The sequence below is a fragment of the Herpailurus yagouaroundi genome, unplaced genomic scaffold (assembly GCF_014898765.1).
Source record: "Herpailurus yagouaroundi ecotype Mexico unplaced genomic scaffold, PumYag 141, whole genome shotgun sequence".
NCBI classification, from domain to species: Eukaryota; Metazoa; Chordata; class Mammalia; order Carnivora; family Felidae; genus Herpailurus; species Herpailurus yagouaroundi.
Window position 1 is genome coordinate 11,172,084 of NW_024412396.1, and position 18,258 is coordinate 11,190,341.

The 18,258-nt window shown below is 40.6% G+C and overlaps 1 protein-coding gene across 6 annotated transcripts in view; it reads left to right on the forward strand.

Moving 5' to 3' along the window:
* Nucleotides 1-18,258, forward strand: part of AKAP6 (A-kinase anchoring protein 6) — a 487,092-nt gene that overhangs the window by 194,219 nt on the left and 274,615 nt on the right. For all 6 annotated transcript variants that reach the window (XM_040476893.1, XM_040476898.1, XM_040476897.1 and 3 more), the window contains exons 3-4: nt 4,014-4,265; nt 14,055-15,821. In XM_040476893.1, the coding sequence (XP_040332827.1) occupies nt 4,014-4,265; nt 14,055-15,821 (2,019 nt within the window). The remainder of the gene's footprint in view (nt 1-4,013; nt 4,266-14,054; nt 15,822-18,258) is intronic.

Below are 18,258 nucleotides of genomic sequence, written 5' to 3' on the forward strand. Positions count from 1 at the left end.
TACTCAGTAGAGAGAGGTGAGCTCTTGTGGGGACAGTGTTTCTTTCTCTCAGGGCCCATCTGTTTCTGTAGGAACAGGGGTAATTTCTATTTCACAGATATGTAAGGAGGAGGGTGTGAAGACCTTAGTTAACTGGCACCGTTGATGCTTTAGTGCCCCTTATACATTGTTTCCCCTGGATAGTTGCCTGGCAATCTTGACCATGGCCTGGGTCTGACTAAATTCCTACATTCATCATGAAGGAACCAAATGATGTGTAAGAGGAGTGATGGCATGTTGTTTTGATGGTGCCAAGACTGTATATAACATATTATATGGGAAGGTGGAAGTGGGGTGGTTGAGAAATGACTCTTTGGCTATTCTGAGCAGATGGCATAATAGTTACCCAAACCTTTTCCTGTCCTAGGTATATAATGTATTCTGAATCGGCAGGATCATAGTAGGGCCCAGGAGACTGATATTAACAAATCCAAGTGAGGAAATCAAGAATGTGAGAAAGTGGAAAACACTGCCAAGGGAGTGGTTGAAGTGATCACTATAGAGGCTTTGCAGGAGGGGGTGGTTTATGAGAAAAAGGGGTGGAGGGGGCTGGTGGCCTAGATGAGGTTGGAGAACACCTGTAGTGGGAGAATGGGAGTGAAAAAGACAAAGAGAGTTTGGGGGCATAGGAGACTTTCTGATATTATTCCACAGGTAGAGTGGTGACAAGGTCCAGAAGAGAGATATGGCAGAGTTGTCCTAATGGAGTAGTCATGAAGTTCTTAAGGGTTGTAGAGTAAAGGAAACTTGAGGCAAGGGTGTTGGTTGGTTCATCAGTGTAAACATTACCTCAGGTAATGGTCTGCTCAATAGGAAGAGGAAAACTGAACCACATGCGTTCTTCAGTGTGAGGAGTGCAAGAGAATATAGGTGCTAGCAATGAAGAAGGAAGATGGGAAGGCATAGCAGAGAGTAGACACCTAGTAGAAACAAAGGGTGTTAGTATGAGGGCAAAAGAGTAATGATCAGAAAGTGTAAAGAAGCAGTGAGGCTTGCCCTTCCCCCATCTCTCAGGTGAGGGCTGGGAGAAGGAACAGACTTCAATGGGATAGCAGTGGGGGAAGCAGGAACCCGGGACAGAGTCACGTTTGGGTAAGAGCAGGAGATACATGTACTATTCTGTGAAAAATATGGAGAATTTCTTATACAATGGACTGGAAGTATTAGCCAAGAAAGTGCACAGTGTTTGTAAGAGATCAGCAGTGGGAGGAAGGGAGTTCCCCAAGGTAACACAGTACTACATGGAAATGAGCATCCTAAGAGGGCAAAGGATACAGGACATGTACTCTGGGGTGGTGGTTGAGGTATCAAGAATAAGAAGTGTGGGAAATAACTGGAGTAAATGCTCCAAGGAGGCATCTGTTGAGATCCCAGGCAATATGGACTATTTGATGATAGCAGTTAGAGGCCTGCCCTGATGTGCTGAAGGCCAGCAGAGACTGGCTAATCTGGCTTTGAGTGGTTTCCATGTACTGGTTGATGAGGTAATGTGATTTTTGCACCAGATCTTTTTTGGACTGCATGTGCTCATGGGCCACATTAGTCAGAACTTTACCTAATTAGGATTCCAAAGTCTGTTTAAACTTTTAATCTATTTCAAATTATTACCACCAATTTACATAAGTATCACCAATTATTTCTTGAGTTTCAAGAAATAATATTGGAGCACTTATTGGAGTTTTACAATAATTTTTATTAAAAATTCAGCACAATTTTATGTCATTCTTCAATAGATTTTTTTTTGCCTACTATTACACATTAAATACAGATTCCATTTTAGTTTTTCTTTAAAAACGAGTAATTGAATTATATGAAATTGAAAAGTTCTGTTTCCAGCTAGACTGACTGTTTGGATAGTCATGATAGGGCTCAGACCTCAAATGTTATCCTACATTTTAGCCTTAATAAAAATCATAAATAAAAGTCCCATTTAAAAAAATCACTGATGCATAACTAAACATGAGTCGCTGAGTACTTTAGCTGACATGTTCATCCTTTTGATGCTTAATGGACTCAAATTGCTCGAGTAAATATTACCCTTGATGCTACCCATTTTGTGCTGCCAGCCTCTGACAGCACAATTGAAATTTGGGAAATTGTAAGGACAAGTGACATATCCGGCACCAAATCTGCCTACCTAATAGTATGCGTGGAGGAGATTGAAACTTTGATTTAGTAATGTTTTTATTTAAAATGTCCAGGTCTTAAAAACACAGCCGTATTTTGTCTTTTTTGTCCTTGGAATTTTTCTGACTTTCTTTCTCTGTCAGAACTATAAATATAGAGAATAAATTGATGGTTTCCAGAGCGAAGGGGAGGATGGGGGATGGACAAAATGGGGGAAGAAGAGTGGGAGATACAGGCTTCCACTTATGGAATGAATAAGTATCATAGGGATAAAAGGCACAGCATAGGGAATAAGTCAATGATATTGTAATAGTGTTGTGTGGTGACAGATGGTAGCTATACTTGCAGGGAGCATAGCATAAAGTTTAGAGAATTTGAATCACTATGTTGCATACCTGAAACTAATGTGACATTGTGTGTCAACTATAATCAAATAAAAAGGTTTTAAAAAAGAGTGATTCTGATTACAAAGTGTGGGTTGAAATTTAGATACTCATTATGAATTTAAAGATGAAAATCTGTTCTTTTGGGAATGTGACAATTGTCCCTTACATCAAAAACCCCATGGCTTCTTGAGCATGGTTGGGTGTTCCTATGAAGTGCACATTCTAGCCCATGTTTCTCCCTGCTACCTGTCTGGATGATGCCTCTCTCCTGAAACACTGTGTGCTCAGTGGAACTCGCCACTAGCAAAGAGATCAGCTGTTGGCTCCCTTGCCAGGATCACAAACAAACAGTAACTAAAGAGAATAGAGAGTGGATTTGTGAGGTGACCTCTTACCTTGGCTGAACTTTCAATCTGAAAGAATTGAATCTGAAAGAATAGTAGCATTTTTGTGGTTTAGAAAAAGATCAACTTACCTGCATGTACTGAAGGTCCAGTGGCCAAGAATACAGCCTGCAGCTCTGTATCTGATATTAAATAAAGGCAAGTTAAATGACCATCAATGGGGGCACCTGGGTGGCTCAGTCAGTTAAGCATCGGACTTCAGTTCAGGTCATGAGCTCACAGTTTGTGGGTTCGAGCCCCGCATCGGGCTCTGTGCTGACAGCTCAGAGCCTGGAGCCTGCTTTGGATTCTGCGTCTCCCTTTCTCTCTGCCCCTCCACTGCTCATGCTCTGTCGCTCTCTTTCAAAAGTAAACATTAAAAAAAATGTCCATCAACTGATGAATGGATAAAGAAGATGTGTTTTATATATATGATTGAATACTACTTGGCAATGAGAAAGAGTAAAATCCTTCCATTTGCAACAACATGGATGGAACTGGAGGGTATAATGCTAAGTGAAATAAGTCAGTCAGAGAAAGACGGGTATCATATGTTTTCCCTCATATGTGGAACTTGAGAAACTTAACAGAAGACCATGGGGAAAGGGAAGGGGGGGAAATAGTTACAAACAGAGAGGGAGGGAGGCAAACCATAAGAAACTCAAATACAGAGAACAAAGTGAGGGCTGATGGGGGAGGGTGGGGGAGAGGAAAAAGGGTGATGGGCATTGAGGAGGGCACTTGTTGGAATGAGCACTGGGTGTTGTATGGAAGCAATGAATCACGGGAATCTACCCCCGAAACCAAGAGCACACTGTATACACTGTATGTTAGCTAACTTGACAATAACTTATATTTAAAAAGCAATTTAAAAAATAATTTAAAAAAATAAAAAAAAAATAAAGGCAAGTTACCCAACCCGCAGTTTACCAGACCTGTTGGCCCTGGCAATTGGTGTTAAGTGAAGGAGTGACTTTTTTTTATCACCCCCCCCCCAACCCCTCCCCTCCCACCCCCTGCTGCCACTGTCCCTAGGTTAAGGGAAAATAGCCTTCATGTATTTTGTTTTTCTTTACAGGACATCTGCGAAGATATTTCTGATCATGTTGAGCAAATCCATGCCCTCCTTGAAACAGAGTTCTCCCTGAAGCTGCTGTCCTACTCGGTCAATGTGATTGTGGACATCCACGCCGTGCAGCTCCTCTGGCATCAGCTCCGAGTCTCGGTGCTGGTCCTGCGGGAGCGCATCCTGCAGGGTCTGCAGGACGCCAATGGCAACTACACCAGGCAGACGGACATTCTGCAGGCTTTCTCCGAAGAGACAAATGAGGTGGGTATGTGAAGCCAAGTCATGTGTCATCACGTGTGACCATTTGAAGAATGTTTTCGGCTCAGAGATGTGGGATAGGAACTTTTCGTAGGTAAATAATCAGGGCCTGAGCTGGGCTTTGAATCTAGGTATAGTGACTGGAGGCTAGGGTACTTTTAATATGAATAAAGCTTTAGACCAGAGTTAATTCATACCTGATGGTTTGCCCGTATACCACCCACAGTTGTTGGTACTCACCTGGCTTCTTGCTCCCCATTCAGTTATTTGATAAATATTTATTGAGCACTTACTATATGCTAAGCACTAGGTGCTAAGAGTATAATAGTGATCAAAATGTGGTCTTTTCCCTCAAGTGGTCTAGTAGGGGATAGAGACAGAAGGACAGACATTAAAGGCAGATTGTGATTAAGTCTACATATTGCTACTGGAAGATAGAAAAGGGGAACCTAATTCAGACAGGAAAGTCCCAGGTTGGACCTAAAGGAGAAGCAGTATTAGACTGGGTAACAAAGGTAGAAAATGTTCTGGGCAAAAAGAATGGCATCATCAAAGATCCAGAAGTAAGAGAAAGAATGACAGTCTCAGAGAGCTATAGAAAGGATTGGAGCAAAAAGTTTAAGGGACCAGGATTACCTATTAGGTAAGCAGAGGTCAGATTATGAAGATGAAAAGTCATACTAAAACTCGTATTAAAAGAATTAGAATATATTTTAGGGAAAGAAAAAGAGTTTGGGGAATTCACATGATTAAATTCATGCTTTAAAAAAAGTCATTCTGGATGTAAGAAGTCAAATGGGTTTCAGAATTTTACACAACCAATATATTTGTATTTTTTTGTACTCATATTAAGGGTAGTTTAAAGAGCTTATTGCTGTCACTTTTGATGCATGGCTTAAGAATGAAGACTGTGGGGGCGCCTGGGTGGTGCAGTCGGTTAAGCGTCCGACTTCAGCCAGGTCACGATCTCGCGGTCCGTGAGTTCGAGCCCCGCGTCCGGCTCTGGGCTGATGGCTCAGAGCCTGGAGCCTGTTTCTGATTCTGTGTCCCCCTCTCTCTCTGCCCCTCCCCCGTTCATGCTCTGTCTCTCTCTGTCCCAAAAATAAATAAACGTTGAAAAAAAAAATTTAAAAAAAAAGAATGAAGACTGTGAATTTTAATCCAAGTGAACTCTCCTAACCCCAAATAAAATTGACATATGTATGGGAGCAAAACATTGTGCTAACTAAGCAGGGGCTGTGGTGTGTGTGTGTGTGTTTGTGTGTGTGTGTGTGTGTATGGATGTGTAGATAGATATGGTGTGTAGAATCATAGAATGTGTGCATATACGTGTATATAGTCCCTTGGCTCTTGACATCCAGTTTAGTGCTCTACCTTTGGTTTTGTGGAAAATATATATTATAGAGGTTTACAAGACACATAAATAAGTAAGATTAACAGGTCTTATAATGAGTGTTGCATAATTTAGTATTAATGTTTCAGTGTCTCCAGCAATATCAACAACAACAAAACAAGTTTGTGCTTATTCTCATAAATGATTTATACTTGTTGATTATTGTTTTCATGATGATGCTCTTGCTGTAGCAAATTCCCTGCAGGCCCTGGAAGTTTATGAGAATCCAAGTCTCCTAGGCTCACTTCTAGCTTTATGTCGTGTTCTTTGTTTTCATTCAGCTTTTGCTGCCATCAAGGCATTGGGGGAGGTGATACCAACTTCGGTAGAGCCCTGTTTTAATCATAAGGTGATCCATTGGTGTGTGTGTTAGTGCCCAGATGCCATCCCTCCCTGGTGCGATCCCTAGGTGGTCCTTGATTGGGACTCTTGTGGTCCTGAGAGGCTATTAAGAATCCCAAACTGTCCAACTTTGCCCTAAATCTGGTATTCATGAGGTATATGTAATGAGGTAGAGATGAGAGTTGGGAAAGATTTTTCTAAATTCTGAAGAGCTCTATAGAAATCTACCTGCCATCTTCAATCTATATATTTTTGTTGTTGTTCTTCCTCCTTATGTGTTCTGCTGGCTCTAACATCCAGTATCGATCAGTCATCAGATCTGCCTACTTTCTACTAATAGAGGGGGCATTAAAAATTATTGGATCAAACCAGTTCCCTTTATATATTTATTTATTCATTAAATAAACATTTGCTAATCACCAACTCTTTGTTGTTGAGTGGGGGATAGAGCAGTGTTCTAGGATTTATTGTTATCATTGTTGTTGTTTTGTGGAATACTTTCATCATGTATTTGTGTCATTCATGAAGGGTAGCCCAGGTAATGATGAAAAAGCCATTGAGGCTAACTAATTGTCACTGGCCACTGTTTTATGTTTCAAGTTTATACTAAGTAGTATCCATTATGGTTCTCGCAATGTGAGCTCAACAGTTATTTACATATTTGATTGGAAACAATTTAGTGCATTTTCATATTTGGAATTCTTTAGTTCTGTCATAAATATGCAAGAATATGTTGTGTGAGGGATAGAGGAACAGTGGATTCTCAGCCATTGGCTTTGTTGACATTTTTCTATGAATTGAAGCACTGTTTCCATTACCATTCTTCCCAAAGCAATAGATACCTGATCCTATTTGTTTGTGCCTCTAGTGTGAATTCCATGAGACCATTTCAAAGACTGCTTAGTTTTATTTGTTTCTGCCAGCAAGCACACTGGGACTGTGAAAAATGGGAAGAGAATTGGGTTAAAATTCTAAGCTTCATCAGAATAAAGTCAGCTGTGGAAGATTTCTAGAATGAAGAAGGAAATGGCATAAAACAGGCTGATGACCTGGAATAGTAGATGTCCTTCCAGTGAAAGTGAATTCATTTTCTCTTTTTGTAAGTCAGTTGAGTTTCTGAGACATATTAGAGGATAAGTTGGGAAGCTGAAAAAGTGGCAAGTTCTCTCTTTTCTGTCTTTGCAAAAACAAAATGTTAAGTTTCATTCTTGTATTTAAATATGAAGCAGACCATATTTGAAAACAAATTAACAAATGTTGTATTAAGATAAAACCAATCAAGTAAACAAATAAAAAGAACAGGGCAAAGCTCAACATTGTGTAAAAATGTGTTGTACTGAAATTTTTTATATTTCAGATACTTTGATAAACACTTTATATTTATTGTTTCATTTAGTAAGGAAGGTAAGAGATATTAAAAATAGTTCCATTTTATAGATAGGAAAAATTGAATCTAAGAGAGGTTAAGTGACTACTTCAGGGCATAAATCTAGGAATAAATAGAACAAAGAAAACTACCTCTTAATCAATCTCTATTATAATAATAGTGATTCTTTCCTCCCTCTCTCCTCTGTCCCTCCCTTCCTTCCCACTTTCCTTTTACCTCCCCTAAATACTTACTGATTTCCTACTATCTGTAAGGCAGTAGGCAGTCAGAGATGAATGAGACCTGTTAGGAATCACCTTCATAATTTTGTTAGAGCCTCAAACAGTTCTGGAGGGCAGGCAAGGATGGTCCCAGTATTCTTATTTTACAGATGATACTCTTGTATCCATCTTACAGATGACATGACTGAGGTTGAGGTAAAATCACACCAGTAGTGGTAACTATTAATGATATTAACACAATAGCAAACAGTGATTAAGCCAGATGGTGTGGCAAGCACTTTACCTAAATGATACTTAACCCTCTCTGTGGGAGTGCACTTATCCTTCCAGAGCACACACACCATCACCCTTTGTGTTCTACGAGCACTTGTCACAGGTCAGTTTATATAGTGACAAAGTATACGCTAGATCTGAACTTCATGAGTGTCAGTACCGGATTATAATCATCTCTATCAACCACAGCACCTTATTAGAATCACTGTATATAAAAATCTGATGGGTTAAGTTGAATTAAATAATGAAGATAACCACTGCTTTAGGAATAGAAGACGGAGATACTATTTTAGGTTGGTGGAATAGGATCAATCTTGGAAATTAATCATTTGACTCATAATTTTAGCCTGTAGAAAATACACTCTTTGAATTTATTCGTGTGTGTTTTCCTCTTGCCCACCAGTAAGAGGTCTGTGACTTTATATGTTGGTAGTTGAAGCATAACAAACAGCATGTAGTGAGATTAGAGGAGGAAGGGGAAGGAGGGGCATACAAAATTTTTTTTTACTGTACCCATGGTTAAAACCAGTAAATTCTATTTCAAACTCTCTTCTCAGTAAGAACTCTAAATAAGGGCACAAAACTAACCCTGATGTGACCATGGACACTGATATAACTTTGGGGGCTTTTTAATAGGGAGATATTCAAATCTCTAAATTATGAGTATTAAATCTCATATTCATTGGTAGCAAAATGCAGTTGTATAAAAAGAAAATGTCTAAGAAGACATTTGGAAGAGCTTCAGTTAATCATAGGTGAGGAAGAAAGCAAAATTTTTTGTTTTCAACTGGGGGCAGGGGAAGGGTTTCCTTGATGTCTGAGACCAGATAGAAGCCAGCAATAAAGTGAATAAATTATCCATCAATAAAGTGAATACATTACCATCTCCACAAAACATAAGCTTCATCTGAGAAACTGCTTCATAGCATATGAAATGGAGGTATATTAGAGCTTAGACATTGCTAGGCACCCATGACACAACTCACGGCACTACGCAATTAAATGTGATATCTCTGAAGAAAAAAGGACAGTAAAAACAATGCTCATTCTTCCCCACCTCCCTATCCACCCGAGACTATTAATTACACACATTAGAAAACTGTCTGGGACGACTGGTCCAGAAGAAAGCAGTGGGGCTAAAAATATTAGTATTACTAAGCAATATTTTAGGAAATGAAACTCATTATTCATCTGCTCTGAGATACTTCAGGGAACTTTAAAAAAATGCCCTCTGCATGGTGAAATCTAGAAAAAGTACTTTTGAAGAATGTTCTTAGTAACAAACTGTGTTTATTTATTTATTTTGTTTTTTGTTTTTTGTTTTTTGGGTTTTTTTGGGTTTTTTTTGTTTTTTATTTATATATGAAATTTATTGTCAAATTGGTTTCCATACAACACCCAGTGCTCATCCCAAAAGGTGCCCTCCTCAATACCCATCACCCACCCTCTCCTCCCTCCCACCCCCCATCAACCCTCAGTTTGCTCTCAGTTCTCAACAGTCTCTTATGCTTTGGCTCTCTCCCACTCTAACCTCTTTTTTTTTTTTTCCTTCCCCTCCCCCATGGGTTCCTGTTAAGTTTCTCAGGATCCACATAAGAGTGAAACCATATGGTATCTACAAACTGTGTTTAAAAAATACCTCAGGTACATGCTTATCATTTGGTCTTTAGGGTATGAAATGGATACTCTACATGCTGTTTTTTGTTTTGTTTTCAGGGAGGGATTTTTTTTTTCACATTAAAAGTGCAGCATTATTAAAAATAGTTACCCCTGAGTGACACTCAGCCATGAACAGAAATTTGGCCTGGTTAGGAACAGGATGGGAGAGGGTTCCCTTTGGAGCACTAAGTGTCTTTGAGTATGGCATTTTCTTTTCCAAAGGACTGGCTAGGGAAAGGATCTCTAGGGGAAGACTTAGGAAATGGCAGCCATACCCTGTTATCTGAGATGTGGTTTCATGCCATATATTCATCTAATATTTCTTGAGTACCAGTTATTTTTGACCATAACAGTCTCCCTGATCTTAAGATACTTAAGACAGTAACTCAAAATGGAGACCAAATACTTTCCCAGGGCTGCAGTATTCTACATGGCCAGAAACAGGCGCCTGACACTTGTAAGGGTCTAATTTTTACCTGAACTCTCAAATTTCTTTTTCTCTACCCATCATAGAAACACTTTTACTTAAAACCTCTTTAACCTCACTGAAGTAGCTGCAGTGCTGTACTTTCATGACACAAATGATAGAAAATAATGCAAATTTCAACTAGTTAGTAATTTAAATACCAACTTATGGGATAGCTTGGGAACTTAACTATCATTAATAATACTAATTTTGTGAAGGAATAAGTTCTGAGTACTGAATTAAAAAATTTAAAAATACAACCTTGCTTTTATTTATTTATTGTTTAGCTTATTAATTAATTTGTTTTTTAATTTATATCTGAGTTAGTTAGCATATAGTGTAACAATGATTTCAGGAGTAGATTCCTTAATACCCCTTACCCATTTTGAGCATCCCCCCTCCAGCAACCCTCCAGCAACCGTCTGTTTGTTCTCTTTATTTAAGAGTCTCTTATGTTTTGTCCCACCCTGTTTTTATACTATTTTTCCTTCCCTTCCCTGGTGTTCATCTGTTTTGTATCTTAAAGTCCTCATATGAGTGAAATCATATCATATTTGTCTTTCTCTGACTGACTAATTTCGCTTAGCATAATACCCTCTAGTTCCATCCATGTAGTTGCAAATGGCAAGATTTCATTCTTTTTGATTGCTGAGTAATACTCCATCACACACACACACACACGCGAGCGCACACACACACACACACCCCACATCTTATTTATCCATTCATCTGTTGATGGACATTTGGGTTCTTTCCATACTTTGGCTATTGTTGATTAGTGCTGCTATGAACATTGGGGTGTATGTGCCCATGCGAGAAAGCACACCTGTATCCCTTGGATAAATACCTAGTAGTGCAATTGCTGGGTTGTAGGGTAGTTCTATTTTTAATTTTTTGAGTAACCTCCATACTGTTTTCCAGAGTGGCTGCACCAGTTTGTATTCCCACCAGCAGTGCAAAAGAGATCCTCTTTCTCCACATCCTCACCAACATCTGTAGTTGCCTGAACAACCCTGCTTTTAAAATATTTTTTTAAATGTTTATTTATTTTTGAGAGAGACAGAGACAGAATGTGAGTGGGTTAGGAGCAGAGAGAGAGGGAGACACAGAATCAGAAGCAGTCTCCAGGCTCCGAGCTGTCGGCACAGAGCCCGACATGGGGCTTGAACTCACGAGGCATGAGATCATGACCTGAGCTGAAGTCAGATGGTCAACCGACTGAGCCACCCAGGCACCCCAAACCCTGCTTTTAGATAAGAATTTCCATATTACTCTCTTAAAAATTGCATAAAGTATGACTTTTGTTTGACTGGCTCATTCATCAGTGGATTTGTCTTCTGACTTTGTCATTTCATGGGCTTAGTCCAGGAATGAAGCATAAAAGCCACACAATTTCATTTAGATAATTATTGTTGAGATTGGCAGTTAATAATGGTTTCTCATTTTGTACAATGTAATTTAGCATAGGGATACCTCTCATTCTGATGACACTTTCCCCCTCAATATACTTGATCAGTAAAAGTAATAATATAATAAGTAGTAAGAGTGAACATTCATTGAGCACCTATCCATGTGCCAGACTTGTGTTTTGCATATATTATCTCCTTTAAAACTTACAACAGCCTTTGACATGGTTTATCATTTGCTTTTTACAGATGAAGGAAATGAGGTTTAGTGACATCAGGCTACTGGCTGATGGTCACATAGCTAATTAGTGTTAGAGCTAGAATTGGCTCTGAAACTTGGGCTTTTAGTCACTGGAGTCAGCTAAAACTACATAATCAGAGGAAGAAATTATATGAAGGCATAGAGATACGTTCCAAAATATCATCATTCACCCATTCATTCATTTATTCAACAGATGTATCTGTGAATACTTACTCTATGCACATCACCATGTCAAATGTTGCAAATGTTCTCGTGAGTCAGCCATTTTTCATGTGCTTGATACTCTCATGGTACTTACAAAATAGTGGAGAAACAAATTAATCAAGTAATCACCGAAGTATTTATTTATAGTTTGATGTAAATGCTTAAAAGAAAAACAACATAGTTTTATGAGAGCTTGTAAGAAAAAATGCTAACTTAGGTGGGAGTTTGGAATTTTGAAGAAGTGAAGCTTGGTCTGAGGTTTGAGGGGTGAGTAAGAGTAAACTAGTTAAGGGGTATTGTAGGTGGGAAATGTTCTTGACAGAGGAAATAGTATGTACAAAGGCCCTGAGGCAAAAGAAACTCATTATGTTCAAAAACTGAAAGGAGGGCATTGCGGCTGGTATAGCCAGGGAGGGGAGAGTGGCTTGAAAGAGTCCTCTACATGACTGTCGTTGGAAGGGTTTGGATTTTTAACCCAGCAGCAGGAAGCTAATAAAGACTTTAAGCATCACATTTGTAATTTGAAAAGATTACTCTAGTGACAATGTGGAAAACAAACTGGAGGGGGGGTATGTCTGTTTAAAATAATAGCCAATGAATCAAAGAAAATTATGATATAGAGGTCAGAGTGTGGACTCAGGGTCGGAAGGCCTGCATTTAAGGCCTAGTTTAGCCCCTAGTTGTGAGGCTGTATGCTAGTTACATACCTTCTTTTGGCTTAGGCTCCTCCTATATAAAACAGGGACAATGGTACAGGCCCCAGAAGAAAGTTATTGAGAGGATTAAATGAAAAAGTAATAGTAGTAATCAACCATCCCCACTTATAGATGAGGAAGCTGAGGCTTAGAAAAGTTAAATGAGGCTTATTAGTATTTATCTGAATGTTGTGGGTACCAGTAAGGGGAATAAGAGATAAATGCAAGGTGAAGGTGGGAAGGGAGAGAAAATTTCCAAAAGTAAAACAAACAAATGAACAACAACAACAACAACAACAACAACAACAACCAGTGCAAGGTTCTAGAATGACAGATCTTGGGATAACCTGGCTGAAAGGACACAGGGTCCAGCGGCCACATGACCTCTGCCTTCAGTTTGCTCACCCGGTTCTTCCTCCAGGAGAAAAGAGGCCTGAAGGGATAAATGACCCTCCATGTTTTAGTTTCCTTCCTTCATCTCCTAAGGGGCTAGATTAGACCAGGCTTTACTTAGCATGGTAGGCATCACAGGATTCCAGGGCCCTTCTGTCTTCAGCTAATCGTCCATCAAAAATCTCCCTGTTTGTTGTGTGATATTAGAAACTGTATTAGTGATGACACAAAAGCCTTAATCACATAATTAAAGATTAAAAATTAAAAATACTTGTAAAGCTATTTGATGGCATAGGGGGGTTTCAAATCAAACTGGGCTATCTTGAATTATAAATAACAAGGGAGAGAGGCACTTGGTACCTAACACACACAGATGGGAGTGGGGGCAAGAAATGCATGTCGAGAGAGAAAGAGGACAGGGACTGAGACGGTAAGGTTTTAATATTCATTACTCTTCCCCAGGTTTACCTGTGTCTACCTTCAAAAGGGTGGGTACAAACAGAAGCTGGTCTTGAACTATTTCTGTGATGTATGCAAATCATAGTTCACCTTCCTTTGATTTGTGAATATGACAAATATATATGAAATATGTAGTTAACATGTCAAACTTAGTGTAATTAATTATACCACTTAAAAATATTTATTGGGCATCTTCTATAAGCTAACCACTGTGGTAGGTGCTAGAATGATAGCAAGGGGCAAAACAGATGTTCATGGAGATTTTACTCTTAACGTTACTTGGTTCCCAGAATATCATTACATAAGGCATTGCATAAAAAATGAATTATTCAATGAAGGGTATGCTATTTTAAAATAGAAAGTTAAGGCAATAATGGATATTTTTGGCTTGACTTTGACCATTTCTATCAAGGCTTTCTTCTCCAGATTAAAGGAATATCCAATATTTAAGAACAGGATACTATATAAAACAATATAATTGATTAATATGCCTTTCTGTATGTTAAACCAGAAGAAATTGAGACAGCTGCATTTTTGACCTTTACAGTGGCCTCTGCTGAGATTTCATTTGAACAGCAGTTGAGTGTAATTGATGTTGCATTTACTGAAACTGTTGCCCTTGTCTGTTTCAGGGCCGACTTGATTCTCTAACAGAAGTGGATGACTCAGGACAGTTAACTATCAAATGCTCTCAAAATTACTTGTCCCTGGATTGTGGTATTACTGCTTTTGAACTGTCTGACTACAGTCCAAGTGAGGATTTGCTCGGTGGCCTAGGTGACATGACCTCTAGCCAGGTCAAAACCAAACCCTTTGACTCTTGGAGCTACAGCGAGATGGAAAAGGAGTTCCCCGAGCTCATCCGAAGCGTTGGGTTACTCACGGTGGCTACTGACCCCGTCCCTGCCAACTGCAGCGAAGCAGTCAGGGAGGAGAGGTCGCAAGTATCTCTTTCAACAGATGACAGAGGTGGATGCGAGAAAAACAGTGCTTCTACCGTCGAGGAGCCACCAGGCTTAGTGCCCGGGACGTCATCTTCAGGGGAAGCTCTGACAAATGCTGAACAACCCCCTTCTGAGGCTGTGAAGCAAGAATCCAGTTCTTCCTCCCAGCTTGGGGCAAAGAACCAACAGCCTCTGCCTTGTGAAAATGCAACTCCCAAGCGATCCATCAGAGATTGCTTTAATTATAATGAGGACTCTCCCACGCAGCCCACATTGCCAAAAAGAGGGCTTTTCCTTAAAGAGGAAACTTTTAAGAATAATCTGAAAGGCACTGTTACAAAGAAGCAGATGGCTGATCTCAAGCCTGAGTTGAGCAGAAGCACCCCTTCTCTGGTGGAAGCTCCTGACAGATCCAAGCTTTGTCTGGTGTTACAGTCTTCCTACCCCAACAGCCCGTCCGCTGCCAGCCAGTCATATGAGTGTTTGCACAAGGTTGCAGATGGGAATCTTGAGAACACAGTCAAAAGTCACATTAAGGAAATATCCTCCAGCCTGGGAAGGCTTAGTGACTGCCATAAAGAGAAACCTCGACTTAAGAAGCCACACAAGGCCCCGGCAGAGGTGCCTCTGTGCCGAACACCCAAACGGGGAGCCGGTTCAGGCAAGCAAGCCGAAAACACGAGGAGCTCAGTAGTGTCGAATGGGATTCCTTCAGGTACTTCCAACGCCACAGAGAGGCCAGAAACAGACTCCGTTTCCACATCCTCACTGGAGCCGTGTAACCAGAGAAGTTGGGATGCTAAATTGCCAGTGAGTTCAGAGACATCCAGTTCACCACCTCTTACTCAAAGTAGTGAATCTTCTGCTGGCTCAGACAGCATCCTGTCTCCAGTGCCCCTTCTTTCAAAACACAAAAGCAAAAAAAGTTACTCCTCCTCCCCAAGTCACGTCACCAGGAACGGTCAGGTCGTGGAGGCCTGGTATGGCTCCGACGAATACCTGGCACTGCCCTCACACCTCAAGCAGACAGAAGTTTTAGCTCTGAAATTGGAAAACCTAACAAAGCTTCTGCCTCAGAAACCCAGAGGAGAAACCATTCAAAATATCGATGACTGGGAACTGTCTGAAATGAATTCGGATTCCGAGATCTACCCCACGTACCATGTCAAGAAGAAGCATACGAGGCTAGGCAGAGTGTCTCCCAGCTCGTCCAGTGACATAGCCTCTTCACTGGGAGAGAGCATGGAGTCTGGCCCCCTGAGTGACATTCTTTCTGACGAGGAGTTGTGTATGCCTCTCTCTGGTATGAAAAAATACATTGATGAGAAGTCGGAGAGAGCTTCATCCTCTGAGAAAAACGAGAGCCATTCTGCCACAAAATCTGCTTTAATTCAGAAACTGATGCAAGATATTCAACACCAAGACAACTATGAAGCCATATGGGAAAAAATAGAGGTAAGGTGGTCTTCTTGACTTGAAAGAGTTCCTCTATGATCTTTGGAAATAATGCTGGAAAAAGGTCAACCCCTGCCCATCACCATCATAAAAAGTGTAGCTATTTTTCATAATCCTGATTCCCCGAAGATAGAAAAGAAAAAGCCCAATGATCACTGCACTGTGGCAGAATGTGCATCATTAGGAACGACCCTTGTCAGTGCATTAGCTTGGTGTGGCGCTGCTTGGTGCAGGAATCTCTGTGGATATTGGTGACACCCATCATGACTCTTGGTGAATGGTGGGCCCCCTTGAATGGAACACGAAATAAAGCAGAACGGCAGCCGTGCACAGACCAGTACCTCAGGAGTATGTGAATGGAACATCGTAGTTGTCCTCACTGTTTTTTGATTGGTTTGTTCCAACCCGAGAACAGCTTACCATTCCCAATGTTAGCTCCCTATAGAAATAGACCAGATGTTTCTAATCAGCGGGGAGACCTTGTTTTTCTTCAGTCTTCCTCCACTTGGAGGCCCCTGGCTGATCACCACGCTCTCTGTACTGTGTACCATCCATGGGCTCTGAGATGAGGTGGGGGTGATATCTTGGATAAATCTGTACTTTTAGAATGGACTATTAGATGAAGTATTTGAGGACGGATGTCAAAATTCTCTGGACTGAGCTCCATAATTTAAGCTGTGATTTAAGACACTGGATAAAAGTATAGTACACATGGACAGGCTAACCTGGAGGAGGAAAATGAAGGTGCCTAAAACAAAGGAAGAGTTAATGTCAATAGACAATAGTAACATATATTAATGATTATTTTTACTAAGAATTTATATATTCAATCCTCACAACATCCCTATTGTATGGTTAAGGAGACTGAGGCTGAGAGAGATCAGGTACCTGCTCTAGAACCCATACTTATTAACTAAATGCTCCCATGCCTCTCAGTAAGGAAGTGATCAATATATACTGCATGCAAATACCGTAGTATTGGAAAGAAGAAATAATATCAGTGGAGTTAGGATTTGCCTGGGGCGTTCTTGTCAAGCGCGAGAACTTCAGTGGAGTTTTGAAGAGTATGCCAGGATTTAGACAGAGAGGACAGTGGGTATTTCAGGCAGGAGGAGCATAAACCAAAACACAGAGGTGGGAACTGGGAACGAGCACGTTTATGGGGGGTGGGGAGGTACAGAGAACTGTCCTGACTGGAAGGTTTTAAACAGAAAGCAATGAAAGTTCCCATATATGTAATAGACCTGGTTGCTACAAGGCCCTGAAGACCAGAGCAAGGCAATTAGAATTTCCTCACCAGACACCTATGGAAACTTCTCTGAAAGTGAAGTTACTCCTACTGTGAGTAGTAATATAAGCCACAACAACTAATGGTTCCTGGGTTCTTATTTCATGCTTGACTCTGTGATAAGAGCTTTATGTGCTTTATTCTGTTTAAGTCATAGGAGGTAGGACTTTTTTAGGTGAAGAAGCTAAGGCAGAACAGATTAGAAAATTTGCTTTAGGCCTCATAGCTAGTAATTACAGAGTAAGGATTTGAACTCAGAGGCACCACACTTAAAAGCAGTGTAGGCCATGGCCTCCAATAGCCTTTCTGGAAGATTTAGTTGACAGGAACAGGAAGGAGGTCATGATAATTGTGATGGTGACCAGGGCAGAGATACTGGCCTGTGGCAGCCACTCTGAGGGACTTCTGTGTTGTGGGACAGGCAAGGGTGGGGAGGGCTGTTGAAGGAAGTGAGCTGGATCCAGAAAACTGGCTCCAGGCCTTGCTCAGTCATTAAAGCCTAGAGTGGCCCATGGCTAATCATGTTTCATTCTGGGTCTTGTTTCTTCTTTTGTAAATAGAAATGTTTTAAGCAGATAATGGCTACAATACCAACTTACAATGGTAGCACATTTTGTTTCCATTATTGTGTAAGGATGAAGCCAAGTGTTCAGCCTCTTCCTTCCTCAGAAGGAAGCATTAGGATGGGTAGCTGGCTTGAGGTGGAGGGGAGGCAGGTAATTTAAAAAATAAATACACTGATGTTGATTATATGATAAAACTGTTAAGGGAAAGTGTCTTGTAGGGAGTTGGAAATTTTGTCCCAGAGTTGGGATATGAAGCAAAGGCTGAAAGAAGATTAAGACCCTTGGTCAGTCTACCCTCCCTTCCCCCTTCAGTGGGGCAGCTTCCAACCCCCAGGTCAGTTGACCTAGGATATCACATTCCAGCTTTGATCTACCTGTGGGCCCAGAGAACCTTTTCTACCTGCAAATGTAACATAATAACAAGGGTGTTAACCATCCTCTTGGTACCAGGCTTCTACTAGGCACTTTCCTGCAGTAATTCTCTCATAGGATTCTCAAACAGCCCGACAGCATAGATTTTATTATCCAGAATGGACCACTTCTTTTTCCCCCTTGTGCTCCCACTCTGGTCCTAGCCACCATC